This window comes from Raphanus sativus, chromosome 7 (assembly GCF_000801105.2).
Source record: "Raphanus sativus cultivar WK10039 chromosome 7, ASM80110v3, whole genome shotgun sequence".
NCBI lineage: Eukaryota > Viridiplantae > Streptophyta > Magnoliopsida > Brassicales > Brassicaceae > Raphanus > Raphanus sativus.
Window position 1 is genome coordinate 13,299,801 of NC_079517.1, and position 18,615 is coordinate 13,318,415.

The following is an 18,615-nucleotide window of genomic DNA, read 5'->3' on the forward strand; positions in this document are numbered from 1 at the left end:
CTCCGGTTGCTTGACAGGAACTTGCTCTTCTTCTTTTGCGGTGGACTGTTGGGTTTTCACTTTCGCTATCTCCATCTTGCTGAGGGCTAGTTTGATCGGCGTCCTCCTCCTGTGGTGCCCCGGAGCCCGTTGCCTGCCGCCTCCGTTGAAGCCGCTTGGAGCCCACCTTACGGTGAGTGTTCGTCTAACGGCCTACAACTATTCTCTTCGGTCGTTTCGGTGATCGAGAGTGGTTATGTTGGGAAGTAATATATGTTGTCTCTTGTCCTAGTTCACCTATTAAGTTCATGGCATCCCGTCATCAGGTTGCTTTGATCTTAATCTTAGTTTCTTAGGGGTTTTTTTTATCTTTTTTGCGGCCTTTAAGAACAGAAATGCTTTATAAGTAAACTCTGGTTCAATCGCAATTGTAACCGAACTTTCATTCACTGAATGATATCAACATTCTTAGCAAAAAAAAAAGATCGTATAAGGCATGCGTATATTCTTTATTAACTCGTCATATAAGTTTTGTACATCTATAAGACTTAACTGGGTCTTTGAAACACATATAGTAACTATTTGTCCACAATCTAGAAGTGTCAGCATTTTTAATTTATCCACCCGTTTTTACCTTTTTAAATGATGAAGAAGATGACGGGAATGGAGGGAATGGTAGGCGCTCCGTCTTTCTCTCTTCTTTTTGAGAGAGAAAGTGTGATGTCGCGGTGGTTCCCTGGCGGTTGTTCTCTCAGATTCCGGGTGACGGGTTTTTATTTCAATCTGTCGGCACCGGCTTATGATTCCGAAGACGGAGGTTCCTTCATCTCTGTACTGCCGGCTTTGGTCTCTTAGAGCTGTCGTCTTCTCCTCTTTGAAGACGAAGCTGTCTGGTTCTTTGGAACTCGGGGTTCCCGAGTGTTAAAGGTTTTCGATGGGTGGATGGGTGTCGGTTTTGGCTCCGGATAAGATCTCAACACTGGCTTGATGAAGCTTTCCGGAGGAGGAGTTTGGTGACGCGATGGGCGGGTGGTTTGTCGTCGGCGTGTTTTGGCGAAACAAGGTTCGTTTCGTTTTCTCCGGCGAAAATCCCGGCCGTTGGATCGTGGGGGTTTGGATAGACGACGTGTGTCTCTTGCAATCGGTGGATTGGAGCGCGTGGACGGTTTGGAAAGTTCTGTGGACGCGTGGTGTTTTCTGTGACGCGTGGGAACGGTGCTTCCGACCGTAGGGTTTTATGCTTGGGCTATTGTTGGGCTCGGGTTTTTTTTCGGCCTGTCTGTGGGCCTTTTTTGTTTTATGTCTGTTTGTACATGTTTGGGCTTTTGTATGTTTTTTCTGGGCTTTTGCCCTTTTATATTAATTTCACTAGATGGAAAAAAAAAATGATGAAGAAGATGACAATCTTTAGTTCCCTCAATCTCATTTCCATGTGAACAGAAATAAACAGCTAGTACGCGATGTTAGATATGCTGCTTTATTGCGTACACGTATCAGCTTTCTTTTTTAGGGAATTTCAAAATTTATTGACTATTCCAATTTGGGATAGGTGTAGAAAGTACAATATTGATCCGAATTTGGATGTACGAACTATGGTAATTAACGCAGTAGATACAAACAGACAAAACGACGTGCAAAACGAGAGAGGACTATTAACATGCAAAATAACAGCAGTTGTGAACAAATTATTAAAAGCGCAAACATTCATGATTTATATATGTTTATACCTTTTCTCACATGATTATTGTTTACATAACCATAATATATCTCAAGAGACGAGCCAAAAACAATTTTTAAGGTCCACTCGTTTTTTTTTCTTTTTTTTTTTTCATTTCAAGCCTTTTTTTCCTCCATTGATATTATAAAAGGCTAGGAAGCCCATCCAACTTACAAAAGCCCAAATATGGGCAAGCAACAAAAACAAACTAGAAGGTCCACACTATGATCGAAAAACCCGAGCCCACAATAGCCCAAAAAAAAAAAAACCTTGCGGTTGAGAACGCGTCACGCCAAACCGCGTAAAGGGACACGCGTCAACAATGACCACGCCCCTGGACACGTGTGAAGACCTCAGAAGGAAGGAGGACACGTCAAACACCACCACGTCGTCACCGCCAAGGCTTCACCACCACCGGAGAAAGCCCCAACGCTTCACGGGAGACCGAAACACCGCCAGAACAAGAATCCGGCCCACTCAATTCCTCCTCTTCGCCTGGCCTCGAAGTAACAGAGATCTTCAACGGGCCACTCCCGAAATCTCAACCCGAGCCACCGAAGTTCCCCTCTTCACCCCTATCGCTTCCTTCCCCAAAGAAATCAAAGGAGAAGCGAAACCAAATCACCACCGAGCCACCATTGGAACACCGAGAAATCCACCAATTCCGCCGTACCGAGAATCCATACGACGCAGGGGCAAAAATCCGACCGTTCACCTTAAGAGGAAAGGCACGACGTCGGAACTCTAAACCGACCGCCCACCATGAGTAAGGTGCGACGGCAGAAACTAAAGCCGGACGACCACCGAAGTACAGGTACGTCGCCGGAGACAAAGACGGCTACACCGTGTCAGAAATCCACCGTGCACCGCGAGCCAAGAAAAAGGAACCACCGCAACAAATCTCTCTCTCTCTCATCTAGAGAGAAGGTAGAGAGAAAAGTCTACCATTCCTTCTTCTTGAGAGTTAGATCTCTCAACTCGTTTTTCAATCCAAAACATAAAACATAATTTCAAAAAAAAAAAAATTCTGTATATATAATTTTTTTTTTGCTACAAATCTATTCATTCTAATTTCTTTTATATGTCTATAGGTATTCCTCTAGAAAATTTTCTATTCTCTTGTGTCATTTCATTTGTCTTTGCCTTGCAATGATAATGATCCTAATTATTCATTTAGCCTGTTTGTCTTGCGGACCGGGCATGCTAGTCATCAGGACTCCCTGATAGTTGGAACAGGCGTTATCCCTCTTTCTGTAACCCAGGGATACCCTTTGCCCTTTGGTCATCCTCATTACTAATCTCTCATGGAGTCGATGTGACCGTCAATTAATACATTATGCATCTATTTAATTATAAAATTTGTGTGAAAGTGTAACATTCATCTTCACCGCAAAATGGATCTCATGAATAAGATCAACTCATTTTCCGTGCTAATTGGGAGAGCTTCTTCACATCGCTACTCAGCTTACGACTCACTTTTTTCGGTTTAATTGGGTGTGCTTCAGGCTAATTAAATCTGCATCAAAGCTCTTTAGGAATAATTAGTACCGTTTAGGAATAGTTCTTTCTATCTAATCATATTATTGAGTCAACATATCGAAGTTTGAAACAAAGGCCAAATGGCATTTGATTGGAAATGTGTCGTTGTTAATTAAAAACACTGGTCCACTAACCAAAACACGTATTGAGATATTAGAATAGCATGTAGACAAAGAAAAAATAAGTTATTGTCTTCAATTTATATCAGCAACCAAACCAAACTCCTCACACAAGCGGGAGGAGGACTATTTATATTCATAATCCAAAGCTGTCAAAGAAACAAGGCTCTCTCACACATATACATTTACTTACATAGTAAACTATGGACCGACGTTGTTCTATTCATCATCACATCATTTCGTATCTTTTTCCCTCTTCTACGTCCATACTATTTTTGTGTATTTCATTCCTTGTGTTTTTTACTACAACCACTAATGCTTTAGTGAGACTTCCGGAGAACACGACCGTTCCAGCTATAATAGTGTTCGGAGATTCAATTGTTGATGCCGGAAACAACGACGATTTGATAACGGAGGCTAGATGTGATTATCCTCCTTATGGTATTGATTTCGATGGTGGAGTTCCTACGGGAAGATTCTCCAATGGAAAAGTCCCCACTGATATTCTAGGTTTGTTTACCTCTTGTTTTACTTTTCTTCGTTGACTAATCTTATAAAATGTTATCAAATACTAACCACACATTATTTATCTCTATATCGAATGCATTAGCTAAGCTGGTTAATGACTTGCAACCCGTGAACAACTTTATTTCGTACACTCAAATAAATTAATGTGAACAATAAGGACTAACGTTAAAACACCAAGTTGCAATGTATAATGTAATTATATTATACTTCGATTCTTTATTAATTTTTTTATAGCGGAAGAATTAGGGATTAAGCCAACTATACCAGCATATCGAGATCCTAATCTAAGACAAGAAGATCTTCTAACCGGTGTAACATTTGCTTCGGGTGGTGCTGGTTATGTTCCTTTGACAACACAAATAGCGGTAGCTAATCCCCACTTCTTATGTTTTAAGTTTATCTAATTAACTTTTAAATATAACAATTAGTTTTTATTGTTAATCGTTAAAGGGAGGAATACCATTATCGCAACAACTGAAACTTTTTGAAGAATATATAGAGAAATTGAATGGAATGGTGGGACAAGAGAGGACAACATTCATAATTAAGAATAGCTTGTTCGTTATTTATATGTGGTAGTAACGATATCGCAAACAACTTCTTTAGTCTCCTACGACTCAGCTCCAATACAACGCGGCTTCTTTCACTGCTCTTATGGCCGACAATGCTCGCTCTTTTGCTACGGTAAGAGTAGCTCCAAAATAAGGAGTTCTTCTTTGGTATCTAAGAACAAAAATAAATAAAAAAAGATAAAAAGTAGGAGAGAGGTTATAACAAGAAGTTTTTAATTTACATGGTTTTAGGACCTCATTTTAACACTTGTCAAGTTAGGAATGATTTTGTTTTCTAAAAATAAATAAAAAATTAACTAATTAATGAAACATATTAAATAACAATACTTTGTGGTTTAAATACTCAATTTAACATTACCTCCATCGAGGTTGCTCTAAGAAGCCATGGTTACTTAGAGCATCATTACCTAGAATTTTTTGGAAGAAAATTTTTCATCATACCTAATATTATAATAGGTGATTTTTTTAAGAAAATAAAATAAATATTAATTTTTTTCTTTCAAATAAACGACTTTGGCACAAATCTATTAAGGTTTTGATGAGGACACTTTCATATTATAAATCTCTATAATATTATTTGAGAAGTCAGTTTCATATGTGTCGCGCTCACGTTAATTCTCATGACGGTTAATTACTTAGTTACCCTTAATGAAATAAAAATATTATATATGTTTCCATTAATAACAACTATTTTTTCTTTAATAAAACTTAAATAAACTTTTTATTAAATTTTCCAGTTTAAAAATCACAAAAATAAGAAAAGTAATATTTTTAAAGTGTAGTTTATTTATATGAAAATGTGTTTAATTTTTATTACCTTTTATCTTTTCTCAACAAACATGAATAATCTATAATTTTTTAAATATATATTTATTTTTTTTGTCATCCAAAAAATATGTACTTATGTATATAAAACAAAATTCACAAAACAAATTGAAAAAGTAAAATAATTTAGACATTTTTCTATAAGATAATAATTTAGAATTCAAAAATCAAATTATTAATAAGAAAATAATTTAAAACCATAACTCATCCATCTAAAATCATATTTTTTACAAAAATTAATTACATTTATAGATAATCTTAATGAACTAAAGTTTATACCTAAATACCACTATTGATAATTATTTTGTTTTCCTTTACAATAAACTTATAATTTCTTTTGACTTAAATTTCCTTTTTCAAAAAAAAAAACTTAAATTTCCTTTTTATAATGGCACATTAAAATACAGTAAATATTTCTAGAATAAAAGAGATAGATTATACATAAACGAAATTTATTTCTATTTTTCTTCATATTTGTCCAAAAACATAAAAAACAGAAATATCTATCAATTTTCAAAATATAGACTTATATATTTTATCGAAAACATATATAAATTATTCATAAATATACTTATGAACTTAAGGAAAACTAGAAAAAATCTAATTAGCAAAATTATTTTTCATCTAATTATAACCAAAAAATTATGATTAAAAACTATATAGCCCAATATACCAAAATACAAATATTGAAACCGATTAAAATATGAACAATTAAATCAACCAATTATTATGAATTATCTATTATATATACGTGAATAATTTTCAATATATTACAAGTTATGTTTATTAATTCATATCTGATTTACTTTTTTCTATTTTTCTAAAAAAAGATATCAAATTATATGAATTTATTTACAAATATACGAGGATGGATAGACTGAACTACCTACTGATAAGACAATTTTAATATGATGAGAAAATCATCATTAATTTAACAGAATATATACAACTAAAAATATCTAAATGAATAGTTGAAATAATACAAAATATCATATTTAAAATCACATATTAATTAAGATAGAAACATAAAGATATTTAATACAGTTTTTTATACATAAAAATAATAAAATTACTTAAAACATATAAACAAACAAAGTAAAATACTTTTCTTGTAAATGTTGAACGGGAGAGTCATCTAATATTAATATATAGTGTGAGTCTATACATGAAAAATCTCTTATAGGGATATAGATGACTTTTACAGTTTCACTTACTACTTAGTTACTCTCTCCGTTTCGAATTACTTGTCGTTTTATAGTAGAATTTTTGTTTCAAAATAAGTGTCGTTTTTAATGCAAAATTTATTGACAATATTTTCTACTATATTTTTCTATTGGTTGATACTCCCTCCGTTTCGAATTATATGTCGTTTTGGAACAAAATTTTCGTTTCAAAATGAGTGTCGTTTTATGATTTCAATGCAAAATTTATTGACTTTTTAATCTAATCTATTTTTCTATTGGTTGAAATCTGGTTAGGTGTATTGGTAATGATGTTTTTATTTAGTAAATATACAAAATTAAATGTTTTATTAATCCATGTGCCGAAGTCTATAACGACAAGTAAAGTGAAACGGAGGGAGTATATGGTTAGGTGTATTGGTAATAATGTTTTTATTTTGAAAATATCTAAAATTAAATGTTTTTAATGTGTGCATAAAGCTAGAACGACAAGTAATATAAAACGGATGGAGTATCAATTATCATAAATTAATCTTTACCTCTCTTCTCTTAATTAATTACTGTACTATTGTAATTATAGATTATTTTCTCTTTTAGAAAAATATTTTGAAGAATTATATTTAATCCTTTTTTTGTTTATGTGTGATGTTGGTAGACACTGTACCAATATGGTGCAAGAAGAATACTTATGTTTGGTGCACCACCAATAGGATGTGTCCCTTCGCAGAGAACTGTGGCTGGAGGACCAACAAGGGATTGTGTTGTTCGGTTTAATGATGCGTGTAAACTTTTCAATGCTAAACTCTCTGCAAATATTGATGGCTTGTCAAGAACCCTACAAGACACGACTTTAATATATATTGACATCTATGATCCTCTTCTTGATCTCATCTTAAACCCTCAACAATATGGTAATGTATCATTACTTTTTTATTTAGTGAAACAATCAATTTTTTAACATATTTTCATGATTTTCATAGGATTTAAGGTGAGTAATTTAGGATGTTGCGGAACCGGGTTAATAGAAGTGACTGCTTTATGCAACAACTATACAGCTGCTGTATGTCCCGTAAGATCAGATTATGTGTTCTGGGACAGTTTTCATCCCACTGAAACAGCTTACAGAAACATAGTTGCAAAGCTTCTTCAGAGATATCTCAACAGATTCTTCTAGTTAATTTATATATAGCACCTACTTTTTAACATGTTGGCCATACTTCATTTAATATTTTGAATTATCATTACAAAGGCAAAGATAAATTATGCTTTTTAAAATCATCTTTTCTCTTTTCCATAGCTTGTAATTATCTTTTATGATATTTTGTGGTTATATAAAGAATGTTCCTGTATATACACTTGACATTGTTCACAACTTCGGGAACATTTTGTTCTTTTTCCATTTTATAGAAAAATAGTGGTACCAACAATGAAGATTGACACTGGTCACAGAGTCCTGATACAAAAAGAGAATGGCCGTTGTAAGGGGCAGCTGAATAAATGAAAGTGGATGTGGAGGTGATGGTTTAACTAAGTAGCTCTTCTTCACTTTCCAGATTCTGAATAAGGCCAATAATTTTCTCAATTAGTTTCTTGGGTCTTGATTTTGTAATAGGCCTATCAGAGATTACAAATGGATCTTCTTTTTGAACATTGAAACAAGATATCCACGCATGTTCATCCACATAAACGAAGTTTCATCCACTTGGATTCCTCCAATATTCCGCACCGTTTGCACCTTCCTTCCACCTCCACTCCCATTCTCGGCAAGTTTGCATCCACTGGTAGAGTAAAGCTTTTCACCTTCCAAAGGAGATGTTTTAGTTTCGGGGATGTTTTCACTTTCCAAACATGCGCATTCCAGTTAAAGTTGCAGCTTCCTGATCTCCACTAACATTACTAAGAACATAACCAGACTTGGTTGAGTAGACACCAGATCTCTCAGGTAACCAAACAAGTTCATCAATCATGTTGAATTCAATAGGAATAAAGTTTTTAATCAGCTCCTCATAATGAGGCAAATGCAGTTTGATCGCGTCTAGATTCCATTCCTTCGTTCGCTCATCCAGTAGATCAAACACTCTAAGATCCTTAATAGCTTATGTTGGGAGTCCAAAGGGACGATATGGTTGGGTGGTAGAAAGTCAGGGATCGGACCAACCATTGATCTTTGTTCCAGTACCGACAATCCAACCTAGAACCTTCACTAAAATCTCTTTTTCTGCCATTACCCCTCTCCATCCATGTGAAGCAGACTGTGGAGTTACTGAGCTAAGAAACGGGGTAGAGTGACAATATTTTCCCAGTAGAGTCTGAGCCATCAAAGAGGTTGGAAATTTGAGTACTTGCCACGCAAGCTTTGCCAACAGTGCATTGTTAAACTTCTCGATCTCTTAAACCTCTTCTAGCATTTTTCGGTAGCGTGAGTTTACTCCAAAAGACCCACGACATTTTTCTGAGGTCCGGTTTGACATCCCACCAGAACCTCGTTACGACTGTCTGAATCTGTTTTTAAGTTCTTTTATTGCCCTAATTTGTTGTAAAATAAACCAAAATTATTACTTTAATTAGTAAATTTAATAATATAATAATAAAAATATTTTTAATGTGGCACATATTTTACCTTTTAATAATCTGAAACTTAAGCCTACATAAGTATATTTTATTAGTTAAGATTATTAATTATTGAAATATATGTTGTTAAGTGTTTTGTAAGATTTTGTTACCCTAAGCCAATGTTTCTTTTTCTTTCAAGTAAGCACGGTTCTGCAAATGCCAAGTTCGAAAAACAAGACAGGTGTTATTAAGTGCTTAATACCTTTGTTTGTTTTTAAAAAGTTTAAAAATTTAGTAGGATTGGTTGTTTTCATATTATACTGAAATATTAGTCTTCATCTTTAAATTTTAGAGAGCTAATGTATATAGAACTTATAGTTCTATATTGTTAAAAACTTTTAAAATTAGACTAATTTTTTAGCTTTCTAAATTTCAGAACCAATCATAATTATAAGAATATCAAATGTATTATTCCATTTTTTTAATGAAGTAATTCTATAGTGGAGTTTCACTTTAACCTACTATGTTTTGGAGTACAAATGAAAACATAACTGAGATAAAATAATTTATTTATTTTTGGAGTAATCTTAAATTATAAAGTGAAAATAAAATAAGATTGGGGTAGAATTTACTCTGCACTCTTTTAAAAAATGGAATGCGCCTGGAATTTACTCTGCACTAAAGGCACAAAGATTTTCTTCCTCGAAAAGCTGAACATGACAATTGGGTTCACCCTTAGGTGAACATGTAGGTGCCAAACTAATAGTATTTTTACTATTTTATATTCAGTATTTTTTAAAAAAGTAAATAAAATATTTTTAACTTATATTATATTTTAAAAGTTAAAAAAAAATATATATAGTTGCAAACAAAAAATGTTTTTTTTTCAAAAAAATATTTTTAGTATCGTCACAAAACACTAAACTCTAAACTCTAAAACTTAAAGCAAATCATAAACCCTTAGATAAATTCTAAATTCTTAAAAAATCCTAATATGAAGAAGATGAAATTATTACGACATTATCCCTAACTAAAAAACAGCTTAATAAAAATTAGATGACGTGGATGTGTACATAATGTTAGTGTACACGAGTACATTGGATGTGTACATAATTTAGATGACGTGGATGTGTAAACAATGTTAGTGTACACGAGTACATTGGATGTGTACATAATTTAGATGACGTGGATGTGTACATAAATTGTGTATGTACATTTGTTCGTGTACACAAATATATTGGGCGACCACGTGGATGTGTACATAATGTTAGTGTACACGAGTACATTGGATGTGTACATAATTTAGATGACGTGAATGTGTACATAAATTATGTATGTACATTTGTTCATGTACACAAATATATTGAGCGACCACATGGATATGTACATAATGTTAGTGTACGCATGTACATGTTAAAGAGAAATATTTGTCTTTGTAAGTATAAGGACGGGGAAGCTTAAACAACAATAGAGTTTTCTTACATTTTTGTATATGGCCCTTTATTTGTTAGGTTATTATCAATTTGTCTCAAACTATCAAATTCTCTGATATATCCCTTTTAATTGTCCAAAAAAATAATTGTTCAATCCAATCCCTACAATATGCAAATATGAATTTAAAATGTAATATAAAAAATATGTACACAAAATTATTAAATATCATAATTTGAGAAATGTACAAATGAATCGGTGTACATGTAATACTTCATATGATATTGTACACGTGGACAATAGAACGTTGACGACATTTGACATACTGAATATCTTTCAAGTATTATTCAAAATGGACAGTAGAATATATGTGTACACGTTGTGAGATTTGACAAACATGAAATTGCTTTATAGTGTAATTGTACACATGTTTATTAAAGAACATATGTAAATGGATATATGTTCAATTTGAAGTTAATGTACATATGCACACTATGAATTTAATGTACATATGTACACTTTCAAGTAAATGTACACATGTATACTTTGAAAATAAACAAAAAAAAGGCAGGAGAGAGTCGAACCAGGGTTTGCTAGAGAGAATGAATGATAATAACCACGAGGCTACACTTACTTTACGGATATAACGTACATGTAAGAGATACATATTAGATATCCAACATGGGGATAAAATGTAGCATCTAAAGTTGTTGTATTCCTACTACAAGGGGATAAAATGTAGCATCTAAAGTTTTGGACGAAATAAAGAACCAATTTTCACATTTAAAAGTATTGGGGTTACTAAATAAATAAAAATAAATTTAAGGACTAAATATGCAATAATGCTCAAATTAGCCATTGTTGCTCAAAATTATTGTGCCAGTTTCAGAGCACGTAGAAGAGACAAGAAGATCACGATGAAGGAGAAGAGAAGACGTTTCGACGACGGCGTAAGCTTAGGTCTCGGCGATGATAGAGACGAGTTGTAAAGCACATACCGAAGATGAGAAGAAAGAATAGCAGTGAAAAATTAGAGATGAGGCAGAGAAAGAAGAGTTGCAGGGACGGAGAAGAGAATGAAGAGTTGTGGAGAAGAAGTTTTGATAATTTCTGATTTTTTTTTTATATATTTTTAGTTTTCAAACATATGGTCCCAAGAAAAAGAGAAAGGTAATTAGTTTCCAAAAATTGTGGGACCATTTAAGTTGGATCTGTGACTTTAATGAAAATATTACACTCAGAGGCAGTTTCTAGTTTTTAATTACATGTTAGGTCAGTTTCTACTCTTAAGACATTTTTTTTTAACTAAACCCACTTTCGTTTCTTACCTTCTAACTTCATCTAACTAATTTAGTTTCTATGTAACATAATTTGGAAAAGAAAAACCATTATTTTATTAACTAGACAAGACATGATTTAACACATATCTAACTCTAATTTTAACCGTTAGATTTATTGATGTAAACTCAATATCAATGATCCAGATTTCATCTCATTAAATGCTTGTTTCTTTGTCTATTATCACTAACGACACAATACAGAGACATAGAAAAATACGACGGAGAGGTAGATGGTGCCGATGAAGACGACGGTGACGATGACAACGATGATGGTAGAGACGACAACAGTTATGATGGCGGAGACGATGACAGCGATGGGGGCGAAGATGATTGACGGTGACAGAGACGATGACGGTGTCAACGATGGCGTAGACGACAAAAACGTTGAGGACAACGACGGATACGTAAATCACATCAGTGTAGAAGCTCATCTCTTTTGTGAATCCCAAGCTCGGAGATACAAAGATCCTTTCCACTGTTGCAAGTAGTGTATGTTACCAAGTTTCTTTCCAAATGGGTGTCTTCTCTTCTTAGATTATGTATATTGTTATGGATTAAATATACACAACTCAATTTTAACTTGTGTAGGTGGAATCAAGGTGAAAGTCAACAGATGTGAGTCCTCGCCTATGATGATATGTATGTGTAATCGATTTACACACGATGTATTACGATGTATGTCTACACAATGTACATCATGTATAGTACATATGGATAATGCAATATGTGTACATTCGGCTCAGTGTACATATGAATAATGCAATATGTGTACACAATGTATATGTGGATCGATTAAAGTATGTGTACGTTTAAGTTTGTAAATTGATGTAACTCTATGTGTAACTGTGTTGTACATCATGTTTGGTAATGTTTAATATCATGTGTATATAAAGTTATTTGAAAACATGTGTATATATATATTTAATAACCAGTGTACACATGTATATTTTTATCATCCACATGTACAAGGACATTAAAATCATGAAATATCATTTAATTTGTGTATTATGTACAAGTAAAATGGTATAGATGCGGAATATCGAACATTCATGTACATTTGGATAAACAATGTACGCATGTGGAATAAGCATGTTTCGAACATATGTGTACATAAATAATACCTAATCTTGTACATAACCACGGTTGTACATATGTAAATAACCATAAATGTACACATGTGTACACGATCACGATTGTCCACCTTACGTAATGTATCCATCAGTGTGTACATGTGTACACCATCAAAATGTGTACAACCAAATGATGTTCATGTGTACAACCAAATGATGTACAACCAAAGGATGTTCATGTGGACATACAAATATTACTATCATGTACAATGATTCACTTGAATAATTGTGTCCACGTGTACATTTATGCATAGACACTCACATGTAACACCATTTTTTGTTTTTGAGCAATAATAACAAACGACATGTGTGTACACTTTGTGACGTGTACATGTGTAGAAACTTGAACAAATTAGAAGTTTAAAACATGCTTTCATATTGAAAGAGATTGTTGGATTTTTTATCATATATGCACATGTAAAACTGTGTTTATTTTGTATTTGGTTTATTTTTAATGTTTGAATACAAATTATAAATAGTATATATTACATGTACATAATATTGATAACGAAATTGTATGTAAAATAATTGTACATGTAGATAGTGAAATACATGTGTACATGTTGGCGGTGTTTGCAGTTCTAATTTTTTGCTTCCATCTTGATCCAATCAAATGTTTAGTTGTGAGTATTGCTGGTTTGTAATTTGACATCTATTTCTTGCGTCGAAGATATTTTGGTCCAATGTGATTTTTCAGTTGTTTTCGTAGAATACTTACACAAGTCTAATCTCACTATGTACAAAGATAATGAAGCAAACAAATAAAAGAACCATGATGTATGAAAATTATTGTTTTCTGTTAAATATGAGAGCGTGTTTCCATCACTACTAGCTGTACAATACCATATATAACAGTGTACATACACCTTATTATCCATGTGTACACCCATGAACGTGTACATGTCTTGTTTATTTTCAATTTTTTAATAAGTGGCATTTTGGTAAATATCTCTTCATCTTTCCCAGATTTTTTAGGGTTTTCTGCAATAATTTTTGCAGCCGCCATTGATTTCTTTTTCACAATTTTCCATGATTTTACACTTTAATTGTAGATTACACTTCAAAATCGTAGTTTTGTCATTTATAAAAAGTTTTCAATTTCAGATTTCAAAATAGTGATTTTTTTCTGAGATTTGGTAATTGTTGCAAAGAACAACATGGAGGAAGAAGATGTTCTGATGGTTTCGCGGCAAAGGAGAAGATAAAACCGCGGCGGCTTCCGCTCGAGTTTGTCAATATGACGGAAGAAAACCAAAAAGTACCATGAAGAAGAACTGGAACATAGATGACATGATGCACGATGGATTGAGATATCCAAAAGTGAAATGGGAAAAAGAAGCTTTTTTAATTTTTGTTTATTTGTTTCAGAAAAGAAAAGAAAATAAAAGATTTAAGAAAATGGTGGGACCAATTTAGTTAGATAGATGACTTTTAGTTGTAATGGTTTGGTTTCTAGTTGTAGAAAACTGTATGGGTAGCATTAAATATTTTAACTTGTAAATAAAACTTGAAAACTGTCCTAAAATGTAAAAAACTGGACTTTAATTAATAAAAACTACCTCACTAGTCATAACTGCCTTATATTACCTTATATTGATATTAAAAACTTAAAACTGCGTAATATTTTCTTCAATGAAAAGGACATGAAAATAGAGAGAGAATACCGAGAGAGAGAGAAACAGCTATTGGTGACAAGTTAATTACTTTGACGACGTATTCATTTTCTTTGTATTTCTTTCCTTTTGGTATTAGCTTAAAACTTCAATAAACGAAACTGTTGAACCCTAAACAATATTTATTGTTCGATTAAGATTTTTGAATCTACCTATCAGATTTAGGATTCAACAATGATTGGAGGATATCTAAGAGAAAATCATGTTATACATTTGGCTTCGATGGTATAAACTTTACAAATAAAGGAGTATGCCGTATTAAGGATGTTCAAACCAATCCAAAAACTAACTCATTAAGGATGTTCAAACCAATCCAAAAACTAACTCATTTTTTATTTTAATATTAGTTGATGGTCTGTACCTTGCAAACTAATATACTGTATATATCTACTTTTAATTTTAGTGTTTAATTTTATACAAAAGTGAAATTATTAAATTAGATACAAGATTTAAATTAATATTATAAATTATAAAACTTCTATATTTATATTGTTAAACAATGCATTAAATTATATTTTTGATTGATAGTTTTATTTATGGGATCTAGATGTTGGATCAGAAATATTTTGTAGTAGTAATCAAATTAGGAAACGTGGATTTGAAATTAAAAACTTATTTTTTATGTACTTATTGTATTGTGGACTGAAAAGAAATGCAGTAAAAATATTATAAACAATTACAATCTATTGATAAAAATATAATCATAACCCATAAAACATTAACAAAATAACAATAGTCAACAAACATTATCTATTCTTATAATTTAGATTATACTTATATTATGTTTATTATTTCCAAATTTTTAGTGTTATTTAATGTTTTAATCCTAGTTTTCATGTTTCTATATTTTTAACATTCTAAGTTAATTTTCATTTTTAGTTTATATAGTATTTATTATTCTGATTTTAAATATTATTTTGATAATATTTATGCTATTAGCATAAATTTATTTGTGATTTTGATGTTCGTCATGTACAAATATAAATTTATTTATTTACAGTGAGAAATATGAGTTTTAATATTAAATATATATAAATATTTAACATAAATATATAATTTATATTTTACGATATATTTTAAGTGAGGTTTTACCTCTGATCTTAAATTTAATATTATAATAATTATTTGGATCATATTTTCAATAGGAATTAGAGAAAATGAATATAAATATTTATTGTTAAAATCATAAAATAAATATAAGATAAACATAATTATGATATTTATCAGTATAAATTGTTAATATAAATTGTTATATCTATTTATTAATTAAATTTCTTAAATATTATTATAAGTATACATATTAAAATATATTTTTAAAATAGTAGTATATATATTATTTGAATAGATTGATGTTTGTTAATTTTACAAATAATAGTATATATATTCAAATAATAATATTAATTAAATTAATGACTTATTATCAAATCATATATATATATAATATTAAAATAAAAACTGAAATAATAATATTAATTAAATTAATGACTTATCCTGAAATCACTGAGAGAATGACAAATAAACAAATTCACTTTTTAAATAATAGTATTGATATGTTTTAAATAAATTTACATTGTTCTAACTGAAAATTGGAAATCAAAGTTAAACTAAAAAAGGATAATCTAAGATAAAATAAAAACAGTTTCAAAATAAAACTTTTGAAAATTAAGGACTTTCTAATCCGAACCAAAACTGAATTCTAGTCAATAAAAACTAAAAACCAATAAAACCAAAAAGAAATTTGGATTGAACACTTCCACCTGTGAGTCTAGTTAATTATTCTACATTGACTTGGATCAAAATTTGGACTAATTAATTATATGAGTGATTTAATATTTTTAACATTATGGACCTACTAATAAATGATCAATTTAAAATTTCAGTTAATGGCTTCACCTTTTTTGTCTTTACTGTACGTTGAACTAGCTTTTTTTTGGACAAGTGTGTGGAAGTAGCTATATACTACATCACTTCAGGTTTGTCGCTGTCGAGTTATTACATAAAATTGTTGCAACTGCGATACATTATCGGGATAATATAAGGACCATCTATATAATAAACTAATTGCGTTGGTTTGTAAGCTTTTCTGATAGAATCAAATAATTTTTGAATATCAAAATAACTTCTCCCAATTCAGCTACAATCACTTCAGTTCGCAGTTTGTTAATTTTCCGTTAAAAATTACATAAACTAAATTATTTTCGAATCTTATAATGATATTATTCGTTTTCAACAAAAAAAAACTGTGAATGACATTAATCTTATTTAAAGGTAAAACCCTTATGTACGCATATACACAATTTTTTGCTTTCTTTTTCTACGCATATAATTTATGATAACCACAATTATGTTAGATAGTGGTTGGGCGATATTCTGGTTGTGTAAATCATTAAATTAAGTAGCCTTGTCATTGTATCTTACTCTTAATTAGCTTGATTTTTTGGATAGTACTTGATCTCTGGCTTGCTATTTATAATCTATAACTATTATATTACATTTGGACAGCAAGTTTTGATAAACATTTTCCATTAATATATTTTCACTATTTCTTTCTTCTTGATGTCTCTTTGGACATTTTATATCACGTGTATATATAGAGAAAGCTACCTTCTTGATACCCAATTTTGTGGTAGTATCACCTGTTGGGTGTGATCCACATATCTACCGTACGCCTTTGTTCCATTTTTCACTTATTCGTATTTATGCATGTTGAGCAGTTGAGTCGATTCTAAAAGAACTCTAAAAAGTAGAATATATTACAGAAGAGACCAAAAAGGATACCAACAATATCTTATATATTGTTTAGCTTGATGGGGCTCTAGAAGTCTTGATGCATTAAATATGATGACCTACAAAGTTGTAGTTTGGTGACAATTTAATTAGATCACATGCTCAAAGATTTTAATTATGAGATTCTATAGTTAATAAGTTCTTAGCATTTCAACGTAGCCAAGTTGACGTATGAGATTATATATATATTTGAAAAAAAAATATATATATATATATATATATATATATATTTGGATTGGGAATTCTAATATTACATTGATCTTATATAACGGTACAATTTGTTGAATTTAATACATTAATCATAAAAATTAAGTTGAAACCATCAACGGTTTTTTAAAAATTTAGATGTCCTAAGCAAATGTTTGCTAACATATATTATATGTTTTTTTACTGCACCTATTTACAGTACAAATCATACTAGACTTTTATAAACTATTCAAATTCACTACTGACTGGTAAAGGCAACTTCAATTTTAATTTTATAGAAGTGTAACTCAATGTAAACATTTAGCTATCGTCGATAATAATTTTATTAAATCATTTAGTATTATAGGAATTTTACATTAAAATTTTGAATATTATCTAACAATCAATTTTTATATTTATTAATAAAAATTCTATATAAAATACTAAAAATATTATTATTATCATAAATTATAAATCTTATCTACGTATAAATACAAAATTATATCTAAATAGGATATTGCATATTGTTTAACATATCCTACTTTGACCATACTTTTAGTATTGCATTTTAAAGTAATTAGATTTGGGAAATCAATATAAAACTTAACCAAATCGAGTCAACCATACTAAAAAGTTTATAAAAACATGTCCGCACATATACATTTATCTTTGAAATAATCCTAAAAAAATAATCAAGCCCTGATCGAAAAGAATAATCAAATCCATCTAAAATTTTAATTATATTCATATGAATAATATTTTATTTAAAATAATATATGAATGATATTTGTATATTTTTATTAACATAAGATCAATCAAATAGTATATTGCTATTAGTTTTACAAAAATAAAAAGAAAAAAACTCAAATTTTACATAGTTTGAACGAAAACTTTAACGTTTTTATAAACCAAAAAATTGAAAAAGGAAGCAGCCCACATGTCCGACCTTTTGTTGTAAACTTAGTCTTTCAACTATTGTTATTTTTTCCTTCTCGGTGGTATGTTTTATGAGTAATTCTTGGGTTCACCCCTTAGGGTGAACCTATAGATTCACC

General features: G+C 30.9%; 2 protein-coding genes across 2 annotated transcripts in view; both read left to right on the plus strand.

Moving 5' to 3' along the window:
• Positions 1 to 249, plus strand: part of LOC130498023 (GDSL esterase/lipase EXL1-like) — a 1,693-nt gene extending 1,444 nt beyond the window's left edge. Inside the window, exon 4 of the mRNA XM_056991359.1 lies at positions 91 to 249. Within this exon, the coding sequence (XP_056847339.1) occupies positions 91 to 249 (159 nt within the window). The remainder of the gene's footprint in view (positions 1 to 90) is intronic.
• A 3,266-nt stretch (positions 250 to 3,515) lies between these two features.
• Positions 3,516 to 7,809, plus strand: LOC108833216 (GDSL esterase/lipase EXL1). Its single transcript, XM_056990230.1, is given in 7 exon segments — positions 3,516 to 3,864; positions 4,117 to 4,247; positions 4,333 to 4,449; positions 4,451 to 4,487; positions 4,490 to 4,566; positions 7,116 to 7,371; positions 7,441 to 7,809. Coding segments are annotated over 7 exon segments (1,119 nt in total). The 5' UTR covers positions 3,516 to 3,557; the 3' UTR covers positions 7,635 to 7,809.
• The last annotated feature ends 10,806 nt before the right edge of the window (positions 7,810 to 18,615 follow it).